The sequence below is a fragment of the Miniopterus schreibersii genome (genome assembly GCF_964146895.1).
Source record: "Miniopterus schreibersii genome assembly, chromosome: 10".
Classification (NCBI taxonomy): Eukaryota; Metazoa; Chordata; class Mammalia; order Chiroptera; family Miniopteridae; genus Miniopterus; species Miniopterus schreibersii.
The window spans coordinates 40,816,702-40,839,696 of NC_138110.1; the positions used below are offsets into that span (position 1 = coordinate 40,816,702).

A 22,995-nucleotide genomic window follows, 5' to 3' on the forward strand; every position below is an offset into this window, starting at 1 on the left:
CTGTAATATGCTTAGGCTAAGCTGGGAAAGATGCTAAACCACTTCAGGGCTAATCAGTGGAATCTTTTTATGTTTGTTGCATACCAGATACTCCACAGTGCTGCAGAACTATTTTTATTCTGCTAATTTGTGACAAATGTTAAATAGAATAAGGAATTGTTCCAACAAATTATGCAACATGCTGCTTATTTTCAAAGTACAGTTTAATGTCTGGGTACCAGCACTTGATAGAAATCTTATAAGAACATCTTATACTTTGAGATAGTTAAATTTATTTAAGGATTAAGTAGGCGAGTATGTTTATTTGCTAAAACAATTTAACAATAATTACTGAGCTGATTCCTGAGGTTAATGTGACTGTGCTGAATTTGTTTTCATTGGTAGGATGATTTTTTTTCTCCCCTATTTTTGTAAAACCATACCCAAGAAATTTTAAGCCTTTTCACTTGAAAAAGAAATGGGTGAGGGCTAAACACTTGATTCCCTTGAGCAGCAAGGAGTTTCTTCCAGACTTCACCATCTGGATATTGGTGTTTCTTTACAGATTCCTCCTTCATTTCCGTGGAATATCCAGCTTCCTATCAGACCAAAAAAAAAAAAAAAAAGGAGCAGTGTTAATAACTACCTAGAACAAAAAACATTTATTTTATGTATTTCTTCGGACCCTAAAAATGCTCTTAAGTCTAAGCCAGAAGCAACTGAATTAGTATTTTAAAAATAAATTTTCTGGTTGTTTGCAATGGAGAAGAGGGACACACTATTGGCACACAGGATTAGTGAACTAATCAACTCTCTGATAACTCAACCTCTGAAAATGAAGCCTGATCTCAAACATGTTAAGGAAAAATGGCCCAGATAACACAATTGGCGGTAAAAACTTGTCAGTTGACTAACCTGCTAGTTGGTGCCAGGTTTGTTTTTGTTTTGTTTTTTCACAAGGAGTGCACATGTTAAAGTCTCAGCTGGTGAGGAAAAGCTGGCATTAGAGAGGCCTTGTCAGGGGCAATGTTACCCCCAAACCCTGACCCGCAGGCCTTGGGAATTTGATGCTAATTAAACAGCCATTTGTTTCTAGATGTGAAAATAATCTCTAAGGAGTCAAAGCTTTGTGCTCTAGGTCCTAGCTCATGAGAACCAGTATAGTAGTGGCCTGCTCATGGAGGTCTTCCTGCCCAAGCTCACCGTAGGAGGCATTCTTTTTTTTCTTTTTTTAAAATTATATATTTTTAAAATATATCTTTATTGATTTCACAGAGAGGAAGGGAGAGGGAGAGAGAGAGATAGAAACATCAATGATGAGAGAGTCATTGATCGGCCGCCTCCTGCACGCCCCCAACTGGGGATCGAGCCGGCAACCTGGGCACATGCCCTGACGGGGAATCAAACCCCGATCACCTGGATCGTAGGTCGATGCTCAACCGCTGAGCCACGCCCGGCCGGGCAGAAGGCATTCTTGATAACAGGATACTTGAAATGTTTGTGCAGGTGGTCGACATAGTTGTACATCCTAGGAGGAAGGAATCAGGTCGGGTATTAATGCCTTAAGTTAGATAATTCACTTGGTGGCAACTGCTGGAGGGGCAGTGCCACATGAAGAAAGGGAGGACTTGGTCAAGGCTTGGCTGAGAACCATTATTCTCTCAACCTCTGTGCCTCCAGTTCTCATCTATAAAACAAAGCAATGTGGAGGCTCAGATGAAATGAACCAATGTCTCTTAACTAAAGGTTTTGCCACCCCAAAAGGACTCAATTTAGGCTCCAGAAGGATCTGGGATTATTTGGGTGCCGTTAGCCAAAAATTAATGAATAGGTTAAAATCACTAAATGGGGCCCCTTCCAGCTATACACATGATTTAGAAGAGCACAGGTTTTAGGATCAGACCAATCAGTTCAAATTTGGAGTCAGCCACTTTCTAGTTTTGTGACCTGGGGCAAGTGGCCTAGCTGCTGCTTAACTTTAGTCACTGACTAATGGACAGCTGCTGTGAGGGAGAGGCAATACCCTGTGCGGGGGATGCACAAAGGAACTGGCGAGAGGGCCTCATGCTTTCAGTGGACAGAAATACTAAGTCATCGACGACACTGTTTGCTTCCTATAATCTACAAAGAACACATGAAGAACCAGCACTTTGGAGAGAGTTGGGCCTTGAATGAACAGAGGACAGTGTTCCACAGAGAATTACAAAGCAGAGGTAGTGAGAGGAGACGGCACACAGTGTCTGTTTGGTGGCTTTCTACTTGCACAGTGACATTCCTGAGCAGTGAGGTCGCGTTCAGGAGAGTGTCATGAGGCACTTTCACCCACTCCTGCGTGGTCACAATGCACAGTGGCTCAGGGCTGACCCACTTTTTCTCAGACCTCAAGGCCTGCAAAACCTTCCAAGATTGGTTGGAGCCCCCTTGGTCCTTCCTTCAGGAACTGAAATGAGAGGGGCAAAAGCAGAATATCCTAGGAATTTTTATCTTTTATAGTTTAAAATACTTCAGAGAGGGAGAGCGAGATTAGGTAACTCTATACGCTTTCTCTCCCTAAGAATCCTGATTAAAATTCAATACACAGAAGTCACAGACTGTCCAGTAGTTCTAGTATATTTCCAATACTATACATGGAGTGCTTTCTGGACAGTTATTAATTAGAAGGTAATATAAAAACATAAATATTAACACTTCCTAAATATTCCTTAATAAAAAGAAATACAAGTCTGAAAAAAAAAAAATACTTCAGACATATTAAAAGGCAGCATGTGCCTACTCACTACCCAGCTTAAGAAAGGAATCAGTATTTATAATTGAAGTCCCTATATACGTTTACAGGTCTCATTTCTCTCTCACAATCCTGAATTTGGCGTTTACCTTTCCCATGCATGTTTTTATGCTTTCCCTATATACTTCTGGTGATCTTCCTGCGATAATCCCAGGACGAACGATAGCATAATAAATCTGTATGTGTGCAGATGACTAGATGGAAACTGTCTTAATTTAAAGCTCACCTGGGGCATGTTCAGAAATTAGATGGACTGAAACAGTAATGATGTAACCAGATCAGGAAGGACTCCAGTGTTAGGAAGAGGGGGTTGGACAGAGCAGAGAATATACATATGATGAAGTGGGGCTTTAGAAAGTCAGAAACAGGTGCTGGTTGAGGAAGGAGTTCTGGTTTCCACCGGGTTGGAAACACCTTCACCCCCACCTCCATGTACTTACAAAATAAAGTGATTCGACTACCAAGAACCCACTCCCCTGGAAGAAAAATGACTATCCACTGCTGGGTCTCCTTGTTACTGCCCCATATGGAAAAGTGGAAGCAAAACCAACCTGGCCTTTGAGCCACAGGATGTGCCCATGGACAGGGTTCTTAGTGCCTCTGGTCACCAGAGCAGGGTTAAAAGATCTGGCCTGGACTGAGGGGCACTATGGAAGTAATGCCACATCACTCACCTGTCTGTAAGGCTTGCAGAGACTGATATGAAGTCAAATAGAATCAGGTGCTGTACCAGGTCACAGAGGCCAACTCCACCAGCATGCGGGCAAACAGGACCTAAAGTGAAGGCAGATTTCTGCTGAATGCCAAGAGTAGGGCAGAGAGAGGGGAGAGGGGAGAACCTGCGGATTTTCTTATTGCCTGAAAGTGATTAAATCATTCGTTAATGTTTAGGGATAAAATTCCAGGATGAAAATCATCAAAGATTCCCTGATTAAGCCTAAAAGAGTCAGAAAAAAATCAAAATGGCAAACTATGGAGGGAGCCGCAGGTGTCTCGTGGGCAGGGAAATGGAGGTTCGGTCTGCAGGCTGCTGCGCCCTTACTTTCAAACCTTTTGGCCGTCAGCAGCACTGAGAGGTTCTCAGTGACACTTCCCAGCCTGCAGCTGTCAATGAGAAACTGCACAGCTTTCGCCTGCAGTTTTAATATCACTCTATCGTGGCACTGGAAATAGAATTACAATAAAACTAGCAGAAGAGTCAGCCTTGGCCTTCAGGATCTGCAAACCTGGCAACACGCAATTCCAAGTCACTCATCAGTGACCTTCGGGAAGCCTGGTCTGTATTTGTTCTTTGCTCCCCCTTGGCGGGAGGCAAGCCCTGAGAGTCCAGGAGGGGGCCTCCCACTCACTTCTTTACAAATCTGCAGGTGGAACAGTGTGAGTCACGTAAAGTCACACCGCTCGCCATCTCTTAAGGAATAACTGTCACAGCGAAATGAGGCATCAGGATGAAACGCGGTGACGGTGACGAGCAGATGGGACAGGCAGCCAGACAGAAGCACGGCAGAGCAGCATTGCTCCTTTTGCGGGGAGACGGAGAATCTGTTCCCTCTCCCCGCCTGCTCGTGGGCCGGCGCCGCAGGTTTTGGCAGGCGCGTGTGCCGCGTTTGTAAGCACAGCGCGGGAACGCAGTCATGTTTACTCAATTTGGAAGCTGGCTTTCTTAGACCACACAGTGCATCTTCCGCCCTTGCAGTTGCAAGTTTAAATTGCTGCCTTATAAATTTCCATTAGACACTTTGAAAAAGATAAATAACCTTAGTCATATGAGTTCAGAGAACAATCCAGAAACTCTTGACTATATCTGACTCTTGACTCTAATGGAGTGCTGTAAAATAACCCAGTTTCTAAGATTGTGAAGATTTTCCCGCTCAAAATACAAGTGATGTAGCCTAACATAGGACGACATCCTCATTAGGTGGCCAGTGTGACCCCAGAGAGACGTCACTTACCTGTTCTCCCACAGCAACGCCAATTCCTAATGGGACCAATGCCTATAAAATATAAGGCAACCTAGTGTTATTTTCCTAAGGTATTGAACTGAAAATTCATGTTTAGAAGTTTAGAGCTATTTAACTGTTGGATGTTTAACTATTCAGAGCTGACTGCTGTGGAATGGCACAAGGCAGTCAAGGGGAAATGTGTGCACGTGGGAGGGGCTGCGTGTGTCTGCAGGGGGGGGGGGGATTGCTTGCCCACGTGCTGCCATTAGCTCCCATCCTGGCTACGCTCTGAACTCTGTCTGGGGCCCCGGGCAGTGGTGTGGAACTGGGAGAAGACACAGGCGCTCAGCTCAGCTCGTCACAGCCTTGAGGGGTTCAGCCTCTGGCTGACTCCTTCTTATAGGTCATCACTCCCTTTATTCCCATCTTATTGTCTCCCTGATGAGCCCCTTTCAGTAGTTATTCTAGAAGCCTGGCACTTCAAGCTCAGTGGGTGCCCACAGATTCTACTTTACAGGTTGGGCTCAGCTGGGGAGGTGCTGGAATCTTCTGGCCAGGCTACTCTTTGTGCTCTTCCCCCTGAAGCTACCTCACTCCCCACCACCTGGGCTCTAGCCCCCACTGGGACTGCAGAGCCGCACACTCCCCTCAGGCATCTTTGGTTTCTTCCTGGCTTGGCCCTTCCATTGTTTAGGGAACAGTATCAATGACGCTAATGGCTAACACTTTCTGGGCTCTTACTACCCGGCCTTGTGCAAAACCAAAACCAAAAGATTCCTCATCAGAACCCCCTGGGATGGGAGCCATCATGATCCCCATTTCACGCATAAGAAAAGGCACATAGGTTGAGTGACCATCCTGGATCACAAAGCTTACAAAGTTGTGGAGCCAGGGTTGGGAATCTCGGCTGACTCCAGAGCCAGAGGAGGCATCTGAATCACTAGATATGCTGACTTCCCTGCAGAAATTCCTTACTTTAGTAGCCAGGCATCCCCAGTTCCACTACCCGGCCTGCCTCTAACAGATGTGGGGACTTGGGCGAGTCACAGACTACCTGCTGGTCAGAAATTAGAGAGGCTGGTCACTGAGGTGCCATCTAGCACAGCTTACAGTTCCTGAAACTCCTGATTTAAGTAGGCTTGGCTCTACATCTCAAAAGAAAACGGGGATGGGCAGGGAAGAGCCATGGTAGCAGGGAAAAGCCATTTAACTTCTTCATTCTACCATCTTTAAAGCATATATGTTTCTGACTCTGAATAGGGACCAAATTTTATTTCCTCCTTTAAATATTTCCTGAATCTGCCCTATTCTAGCTGCCCTCTACCCCGCTTAATGCAAAAGCCTCCTAGCCCCTAGCCCCGCCTCCCCTTTTCTCCTGCCCACTCCTCACCTCTCCTATACCCGTGCCACCTACACGTTGCTGCCAGTCAAATCATCTTTATTCCCATTCTCTCATTCAAGAACCCACGGGGCCTCACTGTGTTCAGCTGCATCTTCTGAGCAGGCAGACCCCATAACCTGGCCCCACGTGCCTGCCTTCCCCACAGCCCCACCCTGTACCCTCATTCCATTGAGCCCCCCACGGCCCCACTGTGCTGGCTCTCTCAGCACCCCCCTGCCTTGGTTCCTCTTGCCCCCCTTCTTCAGATGCCTCCTGAGGGGATGGCCTCCCCCATGTGAACAAAACCTCGGAGGGCAGAAGCCCAGAAGAGCTTCCGAGGAGATTCTCCAGGTGGCAGAGGTTCTGGTCGCTGTTTGGACAAGTTGGCAGCCACTAGGACACGGCTACGCCGCAAGAACCCCAAGACAAAAAGTCTTAATCACCCATGAACCCTCACCAGGTTCTCATTTTGGGACGATTCCTCAGAGGGTTTCTGCTGTGTTTAAATCAAAGGCTGTGGGCCCCCTATGGCTCCTGCTCGGGTGCCCCTCAGCTGCAGTGCAGCTTTCCTTACAGCCAGCTGTCTTAGCTCCACGAGGCTGGCTCCTGCCGCCCAGCCCACAGCCACGTCTCCCTTCTGTGGCCTTCTTTCTACTGTCCTCGGCACTCAGGGCCCCCGCCCCGGGTTCCACCCGTCTGTTTCATGGATCTTATTTTTGTCTCTCCAGCCAGGCTGTCAAGCGGGGAAAGTGGAGGGCATTCCTCAGGCACAGGCTTTTATAGAGTGTCTGACATATGGAGATCATATGTTGACTTACTGAGAGAAGTGGACCCCACACCCCAGTAGGACCTGTGACTTCGTGCAGATACATAATGAGGTGTTCTCCCTGGAACGTGGGACTAAGACTGTCCTCAGAGGGGAAATTTTAAGAGCAACGCATAAAGGGGGAGAGTAAAGCAATGAGAAGTCATCTTAAGGAGAGAAAACTGTTACGAGGAGCCTAGGCAGGCGGGACTGGCCTCTAAGCCAAATGAACACACTAACCCGATGGCACAGTGAGGTGGGAAAGGTTATCAGATGAAAACATAAAAGGGGTCCGAGGCATGTGTGGGCCAAGCGGGTACAAGCGCTGCCTGGGGCCAGAAGCAGGAAATCTGCACTGCAAAGATGGATGTGTTGGGCCATCTTGGTCTGACGTTGCCACATATTTCAATCCCATAACCAAATCCTGCCAGATTCCTCACTCATCCTGCAGCCTTTGGTTGAACAGGGCTACTCACGGAGCTTGCTCTGGTCAGAGGACACCAAAATCGAGAGCTCCCACAAGTCAGTTTTCCTTCTGAATTAACCAGCTGGCTAATTAATCATTGCTGTAAGCTGGGCTAATAGGAAACTTTCCCTGAGAGATGGGATGTTTCTCAGGTGTTCTGACAAATCAGGTTCTTCCTAAACCTGAAAGGCTGGCCCCTAATTAGGGTGGATTTTCGGAAAAGGAGCCCTGGTGCGAAGGAAACAGCCTTCTCTTGGGGAGGCCTGACCTTGACATAGCTAAGCAAGCCTCTTTTTTTGAGTCATCTAGAGGAATCTACATATTTTGTTTTATTCTGGGTAAAATATTTTAATATGTCAGATTTCTATATTTACAAAGCATGAGAACCATGTCTATTTACATCAACAGGATGGTTGGTAGCCTTTCAGTTTTTAGCCATTTACTTTCTCTAAAATAAACAGAAATAAAGGGCAGTGGATAAACTGAAGTAAACAAAAGGATGTCAGGGCTGCAATTCCAGTACTTGTTACAAGTTACAATTATTGCAGCTACTTCATCAGGAAAAGTAAAAGAGAACAGGCAAAGGAATTTTAGGATCTGTTGCAACCACTCTGGAAAACCAAACAAAAAATATATGGCAGTGACAAGATACCAGCAGCTGCAATTTCTCTACCTTAGAGATGGTGGTGTGCCCCAGAATGTCATCCGGGGAGGCTGGTTCCTCAATCCACAGTGGCTTAAACTCAGCCAGCTTGGACATCCACTCCACGGCCTCGGGCACATCCCAGTGCTGGTTGGCATCCATCATCTGTAAGGAGAGACCCTTCGAGGTGAGGTCTGCTGAGGCTGACCTTGCTACGAGGCTGTGGCTCCTGGGGAGGAAACGTTGTCACTCAGTGCCACCAACTGCTGAGCAAGGCTCCCCTGGGGAGCCTGACATTTTTTCTTGGAGGACCAGCACGCAACCATAACAAAAGGAGCTAAAGAGCAGCCACAGAGACCAGAATTTTGGCTCTAGATACTACAAGTCCTCGAATAACATCAATGTGTTATAATGTTGATGAGATTCTGTAGGAATTTAACTTTTGTTTATATCAATTAGCCTAACGTAAAATTGGTTTTGTGATACATCGTTTCACTTAAAGTCACAGAACCTATCAACAACATTAACTGAGAACTTACTGTACTGTCTCTGGAGGAGATGTCCAGCAGTGCCCTGGGCTGGGCCCATGACAAGTGCTCACTGGCCCTGGAGCTCTGACCTGATCTGCATTTAGATGCCACCAGAATACATTTACATTGCAATGTTCATTGTTTGTAGAAACCGTTTTATCACATTCTGAATCATACACAGCCAATACTGAGTGTGTTCAATGGTCATTTAGTAACTGTTGCCTACTAGGTGTCTGGCACAATAATAAATAACCCGAACTCCACTGTTAATGTGGCACCTATGCAACTAAGCATTTTGTCCCATTTAATGTTTATAATAACTCTACGAGGCAGTTCATATTAACCCATTTTACAGATAAGAAAACTGACATGCAGAGAAGTTAAGTACCTTGCCCACAGATAATAAATCAAGTAAACGGTGAGTTCAAGTCTAGACGTCTTACTCCAAGGCCCTAGCTCTCCGTGTGCAGAGATCCTGCCTGGAAGTCAGGTGCTGGGTATGCAGAAACTAGCAAAGAGCTCCTCCATCCCCGACATTATCAAGCTTCGAGAAGAGAGACACAGAGACAGCTATTTCTAGTACAACGTTTTTCAACCATTTTCACCTCACGGCACACATAAACTAATTACTAAAATTCTGTGGCACACCAAAAAATATAGTACATCTTTTGGCAATCTGACAAAAAATAGGTATAATTTTGATTGATTTACAGAAAAAATAATAGGAGTAATTATTTACCCTTTCTGCTCCAAAGTGACTTTTTAAAAAATGAGGTGCCTATACTTATATAAAAGGATTTCTGGTACCAAGAATTAACCAAGAAGATGCAACTTTATTATATGACCTATATGTTTATGGTTAGAGACAGGACATTCACATGGAATGGATCTTGTTGTGTTGCCTGTTGTCACTTTTTTATTTGACAATCTAAGGGAAAAGAAGTCAGTTCTCTGACTCAGTAGTCAAGTATTGCAAGTTTTAAAGGTTTTTGCAGCACACTGGTTAAAAATCGCTGCTCTAGTGGAATGTGCCATGTGGTCAGAGTGCCCTGATGGAACACTATGAGAACCAGATGACAGCACACACAGAATCAATAACTATAAATAATTTGGATGAAGATGACCTCATAAGACAAAAGTAACACTAATTCTTTTATAAATAATGGGACATCTGATCCTAGGTCAAGGACTCCAAACTTCTATTTTAACTTAGAAAACAAGTTTCTAAATCTTCATAAAAACATCTTATTGTGACTTCCTCTTATGAAAATGTTTTACACATAATAAAAAAAATGTTTTTAAAACTACACAGTTAGGAATAGTGGTCCTTTCATTTATTTCAGTCAAAGTTCCAGCATTTCTTCAACAGTGGCTCCCTGAGACGCGCTCACCTGATGAGCTAGGTGTTGATCAGACTTGTTAAGAAGGGAGATTAAATGACTGACACACTGAGCACCAATGGGAGCCCTGTTTGCTCAGGTGCATTCATATGAGCAAGAAGGAACTGTCCCTAATCCTGATCTTAACTAGTTCTGCACAATAAGAAAATTTTTTACTATCAGCCTCCTCAGTTGTTGTTTTTTTTAAAGAGTTCACCTACAGAAACAAGACCACAAAGCTGTATTTCCTCTGGCATTCAGTGTTAAAATTCCCAATGCTTTTTCACCCTCACTTGAAATGAGTTGCAGTTCGGCCTGGACAAAGGCTTCCTGTAAGGCTGCTAATTTCTCAGTGGTAGGAGAGGATATTTACCACAGTCTTCTCAGGTCCAATCATGTTTCTGATGAGTCAGCATCGGCGGCTGTCATCCTGGAGATCAGCACCAACTTTCACCTTAAACCTGTAAAATCAATTTGGTTTGAGAGTTTATGTCCCCTGACTTAGCAAAGATACCTGGATTTTATCTGGACACAATCACCTCTGTCAATAATTCACAGGTCACATTCTCTAGTAACTTCTTGCTCTTTCCCAATCAATCTTCAGACAAATCGCTTGAAAATAACCCTGCGAATAGTATCTCTTTACTCACTGTCAGGGCAATCAATGACCATCATTTACCTGCTGACCTAAAGTTAAGGAACTTGAGAGGGCAGTTAGATCTTTAATAACATTAACTGAGTATCTGCTGTGCCATGAAAGAGAATTAAGAACATAAAAGCCACAGACTTGAAGAGGAGAGTGGGGGACTGGGAAGGGGAACTGAGTGAGCCATCCTGTCACATCCCAAATGGAAAGAGTACGGTTGATAAAATATCCTATCTGCTGGTCCCTTACAAGGGGGCTTCGTCCTAGATCAACTCAGTGAGAGGTCGACCCTGTGGTGCAGGGGCCTGAGGTTTGGGGATTGAAGTGACTTAGTCACATAATCAGGGAGCAGCAGAGGTCTCCTTCATATCACATCTGGTCACTTCAGGAGCCCCCTTAATCTGTTTTGACACCCAACTACTCTCCGGACCTGGGCCCCACACTGTCCCCCATGACTGCTGAAGCTGTTGTTTCGTCTGTCAGGGGAGGCATGGTCGGCCTGAGTGTGACACTGCCCTGTGGAAAAGGTGCCACCACCACAGGGAAGGCCGGCATCCTCTCCCTTGCTCACCAGCCTCTGCACCCTGCACACTCAACATCCAGGCCAGTGCTCCGGACAGAACCTGAGGTCCTCCCTCTACTTCCCATGGCAAAAGGCCGCTAGCAGAACAACACACACTCAGGCATCTGCTGCTTTCCTCTCCCCTTCCCTCCCCTCAGCACTAAACACTTTCTATCCCAGGTGGGAGGGCCAGCTTCTAGGCGCGGGCTTCCTGGGATGGGAGATCTATGCAATCTGTCCTCAGCCTTCTCTGACTCACCGGCTACGACTGCTCCAGCCTTTCCTGGATATGAGCAGAGAGAGAACGTGCCAGCATTTATTGAGCACCTGCTATCAATCCTGACTGTGCTGATCTTTTTCAGATACAGCAACTTTGAGGAGAACCACAAGTTAATATTATTGCCTATTTACAGGGAGAACATGAGGCTCAGGGAGGCTGAGCAACATTCCCATGATCGCACAGAAAGTACCTGCAGGCGATTTGATTTCAAATCCATCACATCTCTAAGCCTTTTTCCACTACATCATGCTGGCTCCTTCAAGTTCTCACTCCCGCACCCTGTATTCAGCTGAGGCGTTCACAAGAATTCAGCCCTCTCAAACATACACTTCACCCAAGGGTCTTGTTAAAATGAAGATTCTGACATAGCAGGTCTGCGGAGAGGCCTGGGAGTCTGCATTCCTGACCAGCTCCTGGGGGTGCTGGTGCACCAGCTCCACAAACCACAGTTTGAGCAGCAAGAGGCCAAGCAGTCAGACTGACAGAGAGTTATGTAAAGCCTAGTGACTTATCCCAGCAAATGAGCCTCCTTAAGCTGGACTGACAGACTCACAGTGACTAGATCAAGAGATGATGGCCCTCCTATGTCCTGCACTGTGTCAGGATCCATGGCCACTGACCACCAGTTCAGCCAGAGGAAGACCCTAGGATGCTCAGGGCTCCATAACCACGCAGGAGGGAGACAGGAGATAAGTGTAGATGGCTAGTCGGGAGAGGACACGGCCCGGGGAAGAGAAGGGCTGTCTCAGAGGCCTGGCTTTTGGGAACTCTGTGGAGATTTGGGACCAGTGACTGGAAGTTATATGGAAACAAAGGGCTCAGGACACTGAAGCTCTTTCTAACACTTGAAGCCCTCCAACCATGCAAAAGTGCCTTATAAAATTAAGCTCGTTGCTTCTGGAGGTTTTCAAGTAAAAGCTGAATCAGTGCTTGTTACTGCTAGTAAAGAGTGGATTTCTAGTGAATTTCTTTCTTTTTTTAAAAATATATCTTTATTGATTTCAGAGAGAGGAAGGGAGAGAGAGAGAGAGAGATAGAAACATCAATGATGAGAGAGTCATTGATTGAGCCCGCAACCGGGGCATGTGCCCTGACTGGGAATCGAACCCTGATCGCCTGGATCCTAGGTTGACGCTCAACCGCTGAGCCACGGCTGGCCGGGCTCTAGTGAATTTCTAAGACTCTGCTTACACTGCTTGGTGCTTAAAACCAGTGATCTCCAAGGTTTCTTTTAACTCTGATGTTCTATGATTCTAATTAAGACTTATGTCTTATCTTTGGAAAGAGAGCCTGGCCTAGGCTGAAACATCTCTTACTTATCTCTAGACACCAGACTGCTCCTAGAAGAATCCTGTCCCTCTTAGTGCCTTTTGATCCTGGCCCCTTTCCATTGCCGAGCCTCTCATGCTGCAAGTGGAAAAGTCAAGTTCATTATCCCACAAATAAGTTACCTGGTCCAGCCGCCCTTCAGTGCCTCAGTGCGGAGCTTCGGGGAGAGGAGCACAGCCATCACCATATACGAACAGGCTCTCTTGGTCTAATGAGCACCTCAGTCATTTCTGATCTGGTTTCACAGATGCTGTGGTTGTAGCAAGAACCAGAACAGCCATGTGTTGTTTAAATTCAGAGCAGAAACAGCTTAGCCAACAAGCATAAATCTTTGTACTTGTAGGGTGACTTCTTTCCTCGTCTCTATGGCAACCATTTCTTTATCTGTCACAACACTCCTGGAGGGGGGATGGAGCATTTATATTCCTCTTTTTAAAGCTATGATATTCTGTGGCATCCACAGAACTAATGGATGTAAGAGTAAGAAATGTAATCTAGTTTCTCTCTCTCTCAGTTGCAGAAGAACAGAGTCTGATGGGAAAGAGTAATAAGTCAGCCATACGATGACTGCGCACCATGTGCCAGCCACTGTGCTGTGGGCACTACACATTCTTCCAGAAAGCCAGGAATATAAAACCTGCCCATCAAACCAGGTTGCAATGCCTACCTGCTTCAGTGTGTTGTCTGAAGACCCCAGTGAGGCACACAGCATGGTGTAGGAGGGGGTAGCCATGCGTTAGCATTTGCTCTTCTGTGGAAACACACTTGTCAACACTTTGCTCTTTCCAGAGACCTTCAGGATTAGATTGCCTGTAGCTAAGATGCTTCCCCCAGAGGATCTCTTTCTGATTCTGCACCAGCCCTTAGTCCGGTCCCAAGTCACATTCAGGATCATGCACATTCTGAAGATGTCAAATGGGGTGGGTAGGTGGGGGAACTAGGGGGTGCCAGGATACTCTCTAGGATGGCCCAGTAGCCAAGGGCCTTCCTGCACAGTCACACTCGGGAGGTTTCTTCATCCAGACTCAACTGGCTGTGCAGGACCTGGCTGCTGGGCACGAGGCATTTGGGAGGACAATATGAACCCCCAAAGGAGAGGAGCACTCAAAAGTAAACAATGATAACAAAAATAATATAAGAAATTTCCCCACAACCCACTTCTTTCTTTTTTACCAACTTGACCTTTCTGTAGTATTTCTGGTAAAAATAAAAGGCATGGTCACTCTCTCAGAAAACAATTGTTGCACAAGCTATGTTGCTTACACATCAGCAAGTGCCAGAAAGCTTCCAGTTCTATCACTAGACTATGACTCACCGTAGGCTTCCTCCTCAGTCAGGATGTCGGTGATGTACCTGAAATCAATGCAGGATAGCGGTGTCCTGGGATCCTGGCAGCGTGGCGGGGGGGAAAGCCCGAATCAATTCACAAGTGGATTGTGTTTCTAAGAATCTGCTTACATGGGACGTATGCTTTCTGGGAAAGGGCCTTTGGGATTTGTGTTATGTTTGATTCCATCATCCCTTGGTGTAGAGTCCTCCAGAGGGTCACGGCCGCCTCCTGATGAAGTCCTTAGGCCCTCACACTCCAAAGGACCCCTCACTCCCTCTTCATCTCTCCTTTCCCTCGAAACCTAGGTGTCCCATTCCAGGCTTCTGGAAAGAGGACAGGGTGTGAGGCAAGCACTCAGCACACATTAAATGGATAGGTGAGCACATGTCACTCTATACATCACTGCTCTTCACTTCAGGGCTGACTGTGCAACTGGGGCAGCTTACAGGGAGAGGAAAGAGGCAGGCCGCTCAGGGTCCACCTTGTGCCCACCATTTATGAGCAGCATAACCTTGGGCAATTTTCTCTCCTGTCAAATAGGGACAGTTCACTTCACTGACAGGCACAGAGTGGATTAACCGTGCGAGCGCCCAGCATGCTGACTTCCTCTCCCCACTCCTTCCTGCCCAGGCTCAGGGCTCTGGCCGCTCAGGGCTCTGGCCACACTGGGAGGCAGACATTCAGCTAGGGCTCTGGCTGTGACCTCCTGCCACCCCAACTAACAGTCGCTTGGGAAGCAATTGGTAGCTTCCCCACTCAGGTTTGACTGTGACCAATAATACTCCACTATAACCGTGAAAAATCATAAAAGCTCTTTCAATGCTGAGATTCTGCTTCTTTTAAGAGTTCTAGCAGGGAAACAAGGAGCAGGATCCAAAAGAATGAGACGTCCACAGGTAAGATTTCAGGCATCTAAGGTCATTCAGTTTTAGGGGCCTCCTCCTGTATCCCTAACCTTGAGCCTGAAGGTGGCTCAAGAGGCCCAGGTCCTTCCCCTTCAGAGGGTGCCCCCATGCCACCCACCACTATGTCAGCAAGATGGTGTGATATCTTCCTGTATTTACTTTCCTCCAGAGAAGGGACGTCCGCTGGCCCAACAGTCTTCAAGGCCATGGTGTTCTCTTTTCTCCTCAATTGTGATGCCAAATAATAACAAGGCCTTCATTTGTTCACCACTAGAATTTTAGCGACCATCTGAGGCATCACCCCAGGATAGCTGATGGTCAGAGAAGTTAACTGACATGCCCAAGGTCACCCAGCCAGTAAGTAGTAGAGCCCGGATTCAAAGCCAGGTCTGTCTGGTGCTGAAGATGCTCATCCCCACTATAAACAGGTGGAGGAGAATGGAGAGAGAGGTGTGTGTCTTTCTAATTCAGTATTTGTCTCCTGCCCTGCTGGAATCATACAGCAGAGACACAACCATCTCAACTGTCACTTTCTTTTGAAGTCAAAGTGACTGAATAATATCTTAATAATATCTTGCTCTTCAGGGTTTGTAAAGCACTTTTCTCATTGGGTCTTTGAACCAACTCTATCAGGTTCCCAGAGAAGTTATGATCATCCCAAGAATTTGTATTACATGTGAAAACACCATGTGGGGGAGGGGGAACCTAACTTGGTGCTTCCCATGGGGCCACCCTGCCTGCAGGGGGCACTGCTGTTACTGAAATATCAGATTTTACTGGTTTTATGCTTTATCATCACTGCAGTGATCCACTGACAGTCCTGAGTATATTTACTGATTATCAAAAGGCAAGTAATCCATTTCATTTACAGAAACAATTATAATGTGAAAGAATTTACTTACCATGTCAACAAGTAACTTCCACAGAGGCTAGAAGAAAAAAAGAAAAGATTTGTAAAATATATGTGTCAAGTATGAAAGTAAATGCAAACTCCCCCTATCACCCCCCTGCCCATCGGTTTCTAATGCTGCCTCCTAACCCCTCACCTTTGCTTCCCCCCTTCTTCCTCAGCCCTTTTAACTACTTCCACCATCATCTCCTCACTGCTGCCAACATCTCTAAGGGAGAAATATGATCAAACAATTGCCTGTTTCCTTTGGGGCCTGCTGTGGATTGGCCTTTCAGGCTGCTTGCAGAGGAAGTATTTACTCCTCTGTACCTGCCGTGTTGCTCCAAAGAAGTGCTCCTCAGTGACTCACCTGTCCCTCCCGCTTCGCCACAGGTCCCACACAGCACTGAGAACGGCCGCCACGGCCAGATGCGCAACACTTTTCTCAGGACCGATCTGGTTAGGAAGCAAAACACACCAGCACGCCTTAGAAATGGAAAAGATATTTAGGTCCCCTGACCACGGTCACATTTCAAGAATTAAAAGAGCAATGAGCACTGGAAACTCACTTAAAATGCTAAGTTTTTAAATTTTTTTAATAGTGACTAATCTACAGAAGAGTTGCATGAATAGTGCAAAACATCTCCTGTATGTGTATTTCTTCCCTCTCTCTCTCTCTGTGTGTGTGTGTGTGTGTGTGTATGTATGTATATATGTATGTCTACATACACACACAGAGTGGGGCAAAAGTAGGTTTACAATTGTTCATAATGGAAAATAATACAATAAATAATAATGCAATAAACTGTTTCACGTACTCATAACTGTCAACATACTTTTGCCTACCCTGTATATTACATGTTTATAAAATATAATACATATATTTATAATATATTAGTTACACTATTTATAGAAGCATTTTACACAATAGCCCCCTCACCCACCTGAGCTGCCTGTCACTTGGGAGCTGCCTGTAGAAGCCTCTGAAGTCACTGGCAGTGTCCCCAGGGTCTCTGTTAAGCACACGGTGGGCCAGGGCATCCACGGCACAGACAACTGTAAAAGCGGGTGCAATTCTCGTGTATGTTTTGGCATGAAATCAACAAACTAAGACATGCAAGCACCGCAAACAAACCGATGTCGGCATTTTATGAAAATAATTTTAAATACAAAAGGTATATGTTTTTAAAAATTGCCACACATATGGCTTCTGTGGTTAGCACAGTAATATCACACAAGTCGAACAGCTGTTAATCTGTATCCTGACCTTAATTTCTGAGTGGAGAAAACACATTTGATTGGTTGCCATGTGAAAAAATAGACTGTAGATCTGAAAATTTAAATAGTGTTCCCAAATTATTTTCTTGTTCACTTTGTAAAGTGTTCAGATAGTCAGATTCAAAACCAAACCTTGTTAGTTCATTGTTCCAAAGGAATAGGAAGACTAACTTACAGAATTTTTTTTAAATGCCTTTACATTATTATCAAGAAAATATCTTGAATTCACAACATAATACACTATTAAAGATGAAATAAAATGACTTTGCAGTTAGTCTAATACATGTACAATGTTAAAGTCCATGAAAACGTTAGTCATAAGCATTAAGTTGCTTACTATTGAACTTACTTATAGACATTTTTCGTGAGTAATTTGAAGGTTAAACTTAATTTAGGTCAGCATTACCATCCATTATTTTTGGCGTTTTACTTAAAAAGGCTTTATTTTGTTATTTCAGATGAAAAGTAAGTAAATTAACAAATTGAATGGGAATTTCCACTCCTTCTATCCTTTGTTCAGTCTATAAAACACTTCATCTATGTATAAATGGGCAAAATAATGAAATCCTCAACGTATCCCCAAAGCAATTAATTTATTAGGAAAAATTTTGATGAACTTATTGTTTGGTGTTGCCATTGCTTCAATATTAAAATTCTCAGGTCATTTAATAGGATAGTTGTTGAGGTGCAGTTTTACTATGAATCATACCCTGGGAGAAGGATATGAAAGTATTTGAAACATGCTCTTAGAACATGCGTGGCCTCTGGGTGGAATAGCTCTCAGACGATATTGTACTTGCTCTCCTATGGAGCATTTAGGGCTGAACCAACCATCCTGTGCTCTCTAGCGCTTTTGTTAATGGGATACAGAATCATTATACTTCAGATATTCACACCCTAGAGTTGTGAGAAGACAGAATCCTTCAGTCCTTGGTGGTTGGTGCTCTTGGATTAAAGCCATCGGTAGGTATGTCGGCAACTCAGAGAGAGGTTTACCAGGACCTACATCAAACCTTCGTCTCACTGATGAGATGGTCACTAGAAATCACTGACTGACACGGCTCTGGTTTGTGTCACAAGAGCAAATGCATTTAACTAAAGTTAAGGCTGATCTCATCTTTTACAGCTTTAAGAGATGCAGAAGCAACACTAGTATTTTCATCTATAGCAGCAATTGTCAACCTTTTTCATCTCATGGCACATGTAAACTAATTACTAAAATTCTGCGGCACACCAAAATATATATTTTGCTGATCTGGACCCCCCAAAATGGATATAACTTTGATTCATTGACACTGGACAGCTATTGTTGTGTTGGCTGTTGTCATTTTTTTATTTGACAATCTAAGGGAAAAGAAGTCAGGTATTGCATGTTTTAAAAATTCTTGCAACGCACTGGTTGAAAATCACTGATCTATACATAGAATGTGGATTTTCCTTGCTCAAACTGAGGCCACGGCAAGAAGTTAACTAAGTTTGGTGCATTCAATAGAAATTTGGGTTGCGGTGGTCTGATTCCAGTGTGGAGAGAAAGTCTGCTTCCTCTCTCTCTTTCCCTCTCTCCACAAACACACACACGCACACGCACACGCACACACGCACACACGCACACAAGCACTCTCTTCATGGTAATGAGGAAAGACTATTTTCTTTCTCTTTTTGGGGGGATCATAAAAGAATGATTAGGTAAGTAATCTGATAAAGGCTGCAGGAAAAAAGTGATGAGCTAATGGGATTTTTTTCCATCTTTAATGTGAATGCCCTGTAACATTCAGCGAGACTGCAGTGAGTCACCTGATTTATGTAGCAAGGTTAAAGTTAAAATGGATTCTGTCATGTTGTGGTCTGAAAAAGGCAGAAGCTAACAACATCACCACAAAAGAGCCACTTAGTAAAGTCATAAAGAGATGGAAATTGATTTACCCCTGCCTGAGATGTCTATCAGACAGCCGGGAGGGATGGGAAAGGAGGAGGGGAGGGATGGTGAAGGCCCTAAAGTGCTGAACGCAGCCATCGGCCCAGAAGAGCCTCAAATCTGTGTCGGGAATATACAATGTGCCCAGGGTCCCTCCACCGTGTGTGTCAGCCAAGGTCAAAGTCTTGGCTGTTAACAGAGAGTGGTTACAATGGCCTGTCCCATTACATATTTTGTAACCTTGCTGAGTTTTATGCAACCTTTGGGGGCCGCCCGTATAGTGTGCAGTTATGGAGAAAGCAGCTTCATAAAGTCTCAACTAGACCAGAGACAAGTAAAGTCACAGGAGAAGCTAAAACACAGCTCACAAACCTGTCATGGTCAACGGTCACTGCATGGGGAAAACGTGACCAGTACACCGTTGACTTAATGAAGAGGGAGACAGAATTACTGCTGAGTCACCCCCTTCTGCCTGGTGAATTCCTGGTCACCCTTCGGGACTCATCTCAAAGCTTCACCTCTGCTCCTAAGCCATCCCTGACCCTCTTGGAAATGAATCAACACTCTCTCCATGTAACATGTACCCACTTTAAAAATTAGTTCTTCTCACACTGCACTGTTACTTCTTTCATGTGTGCCACCCTGAGAAGTTTGTACATTCCTTCTCCTTAAATGTAGATCTCTGTCTCTTTTCTCCCTCTTTTTAAAATTCTTATCTCCAGTGCCTGGGAAAGTTCTTGATACACAGGAGCACTCAAGAGAAGTTTGTAGAAGGACTGGCTGATGGAGTGACAGAATGCCAGCCTATGGAAAGCTGCAACAGCGGCCACCTTGGTGGTATTCACTTAAAATTTAAGAAAGTTTCCCTTGGCACTCTCGTTCTCTCTCTCTCTCTCTTTCTCTCTCTTTCCCCTTTTATCTGCTCAACAATATTAAAATCTCTTACTGGGGCAAGACTGATTCTACAGCTAAGAGACCTGACAGCACAAATATCCACAGGAGAAGCACCACCAGTTAGAGAATCTGCATCCTTCCTTCCCAGGCCCTGACTCTTCAGCAGGTCATAATTTGGCTTCAGTCCCAATAATCCATTGAAATTGATCTAGCAAAGGTCATTTTTTTGTGCTTCTTTAATTTTGTACCCTGTGCATGAATTATGCATTGAAAAACACACACCAATAATTTGTATTTAAATGTTCAGGAGAGAAAGTGCTTTAGAAAATCAGGGGCATTTGTGTGACTAGTTGAGCACCTGCTTGGGCCTCAATTTCCTTATCTCTGGAAAATGAGGAGCTCCAGGTTACCCCTGAGCTCTGGTCCAGCTCTGAGAAAAGAAAGACTAACTCATGGCTCAATGCGTATCCTACACAGTCTGCTCTTCCCAGAGGAGAGCTCTGAAGTTGGGCAGGGCCAAAGGCCTTTTCGGCATGAAGAGCAATGAATTTGAAACCAACTCAGTGAGTGTGAAGTATTTTGAAAAGTCAGCAGACTCACTGCGCACATCACAATAAGCCTTGCTATGTGAGTGCACACTTACCCTCTCAGGTCCCTCAGTCACTCGCCTAGTTCAGGTCCCCAAAGCTCTGCAGAGCAATGGAATGAGATCCTTGAATCCCCATGACTACAAGGGGAGGGGCCAAATTCTGACACCTTTTCATTTCTCCCAATGGAATAAATAAACGGTGAAAGATTGTTTTTACTCACTTTGCACAATAAATACAAAGAAAAAGAAGGTAAGAACTGGAATCTAAGTGACATTAAGCATTATGGAACCTTAAGAGAGTGTTCAGCTCAACAACTTCAGTGCCTTTTCCCAGAGTGAAAGTAATTCCAGATTCTTTGACTCCATCTTCCGCATCAGTCTCTAAGAGGACCTAGGCAGCCGAGTAGTCAGGGTCCTGTGCTGCACGGAAAATGCCCCCTACCCACACCACACACACATGAGAAATCTGACACCTGACAATGACATTACCACAAATAGAAAATGCAATGGGAGATATGTACGGAAAGCTCTGACCTGATGGAACCCTGGATGTACCCCAAAGAAAATGTAGGCGCTCTGAATGGACAAAAGGGATGTTCTCCTGGAGGAGTCAAATTATTTTAACAAGTGCAATGTGTACATTTTTAACGCCAGTTTGCAGTTGTGTCTCCTTTGATGTTAAACCCAGGAGTTTAACATCAGCTCAATGTTGAACCCAGGAGTCAGCTCAATGTTAAACCCAGGAGCTTCACCCACAGCTATCGGTCAGCTCTTTGAACAGAGCTACATTCACAAGCAGCTTCAAACTGCACAAGCCAAGATTTTAGAGAGTTCCCACATAATATTGGATTTCTCTTCATTGCAGCCATTTAGAGCAGGGCTGAAAAGGCAACAGCATAAATTTAGAGGAGATCACTGAGGAAAAATGAAGAATTAAAAGCTTCAAGAAAAAAAAAGAAAAAAATTAAACAAATAAAACTTCAAGACAAATTAACCCATTTTGTATTCTGTTCTTTTTTTAAAACTTTCCATCACAAAGTATTTGGATAATAAGCATTTACTAACCAACGATTATGTAACTCGACACTACTTGTCGATAAGGGGAATGCAGAAGTAAAAAAACCACAAATCTATATCTAGAAATTTCTCATACAGTGAGGAGAAAAAGCTAACACACAAGCACCAGGTGAGAACAACTGCTAAGACGGTACAAGGTCATGTGCTGATGAGTGGTCGGGTAGAAGTACCGAAGGTGCTGAAGGAAGAAGAGCAAAGAGGAAGCAGGGGACCAAGACATTTGGATAGGCCAAGGAACAGCTGAAGGCATGCAGGGAAGGGAGCAATAGGAAGCTCAGAGGTCGTGTGAGACAGAGAAGTAAAAGGCCCGTGAGGGCACTGGTTTGCCAGTGAATGGAGACAAGATGGGATGGGTGCTATTGCGGCAGATAATGGAGGCCCCCAAAAGCCAGGCAGAAGATCTGAATGTGTTAATAAGGAATGTAGGATGCAGTTATTAAAGAATTTTGCATTGGGATATGACAACTTATTACTATTGTTGTTGTTTTTATATAATATTTATTATTCTAGGCACACTACCCTAAGAGCTTTACATGATTTAATTTAATTCTCACAACAATATCATAAAGTAGGTGCTATCATCCCTATCTTACAGATGAGGAAACTGAGTTTAAAGAGGTGGAATTTAAATCCCCATGTTCAGGGAGGGAGAGGAGGTGCATGTGGTGGACAGGAGGCCTGCGGTTGGCATGTAGAGGCCCGGTGGAGGGCATCTGGTGTCATGTGTTTCTGAGCACCAGCTGCAGACCAGAGATTGTGCAGGTTGCTGGGGGGCACAGACATTTCTGCCCTTGAGGAAGTTCTGGTTTAGAAGCCAAGGTTACAGAAACTCTGCTACAAGGCAGAGAATGGTACGTCTCTGGGAGAGATGTGAATGACGAAAGCCAGGCGGGGAGCACTATTAGCTGAATGCACTGGAAGCCAGAAGAGCGTTATGATGAAAGCAGAATCTGAGCTGGGCGGTGGAGGACAGCGAGCTTTGCAGCAGTGGGAGGGGGCATGAAGGATCTGGGAGGAAAGAGTATCTTAGGTCAGGTGCAAACAGTGAAGGGACAGAAAAGGGAAAGACTGGAGTCTAAGGGTTGACGACCACCCTGGTTTGGCCTAGCCATTGGGTTCCTGGGAGGAAAGTTGGGACATAAGCCTCAGAGGGAGACTCCAAGAATGAAAGACCCGTGAAAGTTTCTGGCCTATGTGGAGAGGAAGTAATGGAAAAAAGAAACCCTTCACTGAAGCCTTCTGTGAGGGTCAAAGGAGGGGATGGGCTGAGAGTGACTTGAAGCTTTCAGCCAGACGGTGACTCTCTTATTTCGCAGATGGGCGAGAGGCCCAGCGAGGTTAGGGCCTTCCCAGGCCACACAGGGCAGTGGCCCAGGCAGGGCCGCCACCG

General features: G+C 45.0%; 1 protein-coding gene across 1 annotated transcript; it reads right to left on the reverse strand.

The window, feature by feature from the left end:
* Positions 1-151: 151 nt before the first annotated feature.
* On the reverse strand, positions 152-20,903 carry ENOSF1 (enolase superfamily member 1; the record flags this gene model as incomplete). The annotated part of the gene is given in 17 exon segments (XM_081149195.1): positions 152-578; positions 1,396-1,507; positions 3,439-3,538; positions 3,807-3,927; positions 4,717-4,758; positions 8,033-8,167; positions 10,285-10,320; positions 10,324-10,372; positions 12,851-12,885; positions 13,396-13,452; positions 13,454-13,479; positions 13,887-13,925; positions 14,044-14,116; positions 15,866-15,892; positions 16,223-16,239; positions 16,242-16,308; positions 20,841-20,903. Coding segments are annotated over 17 exon segments (1,203 nt in total). The 3' UTR covers positions 152-374.
* Positions 20,904-22,995: the final 2,092 nt, after the last annotated feature.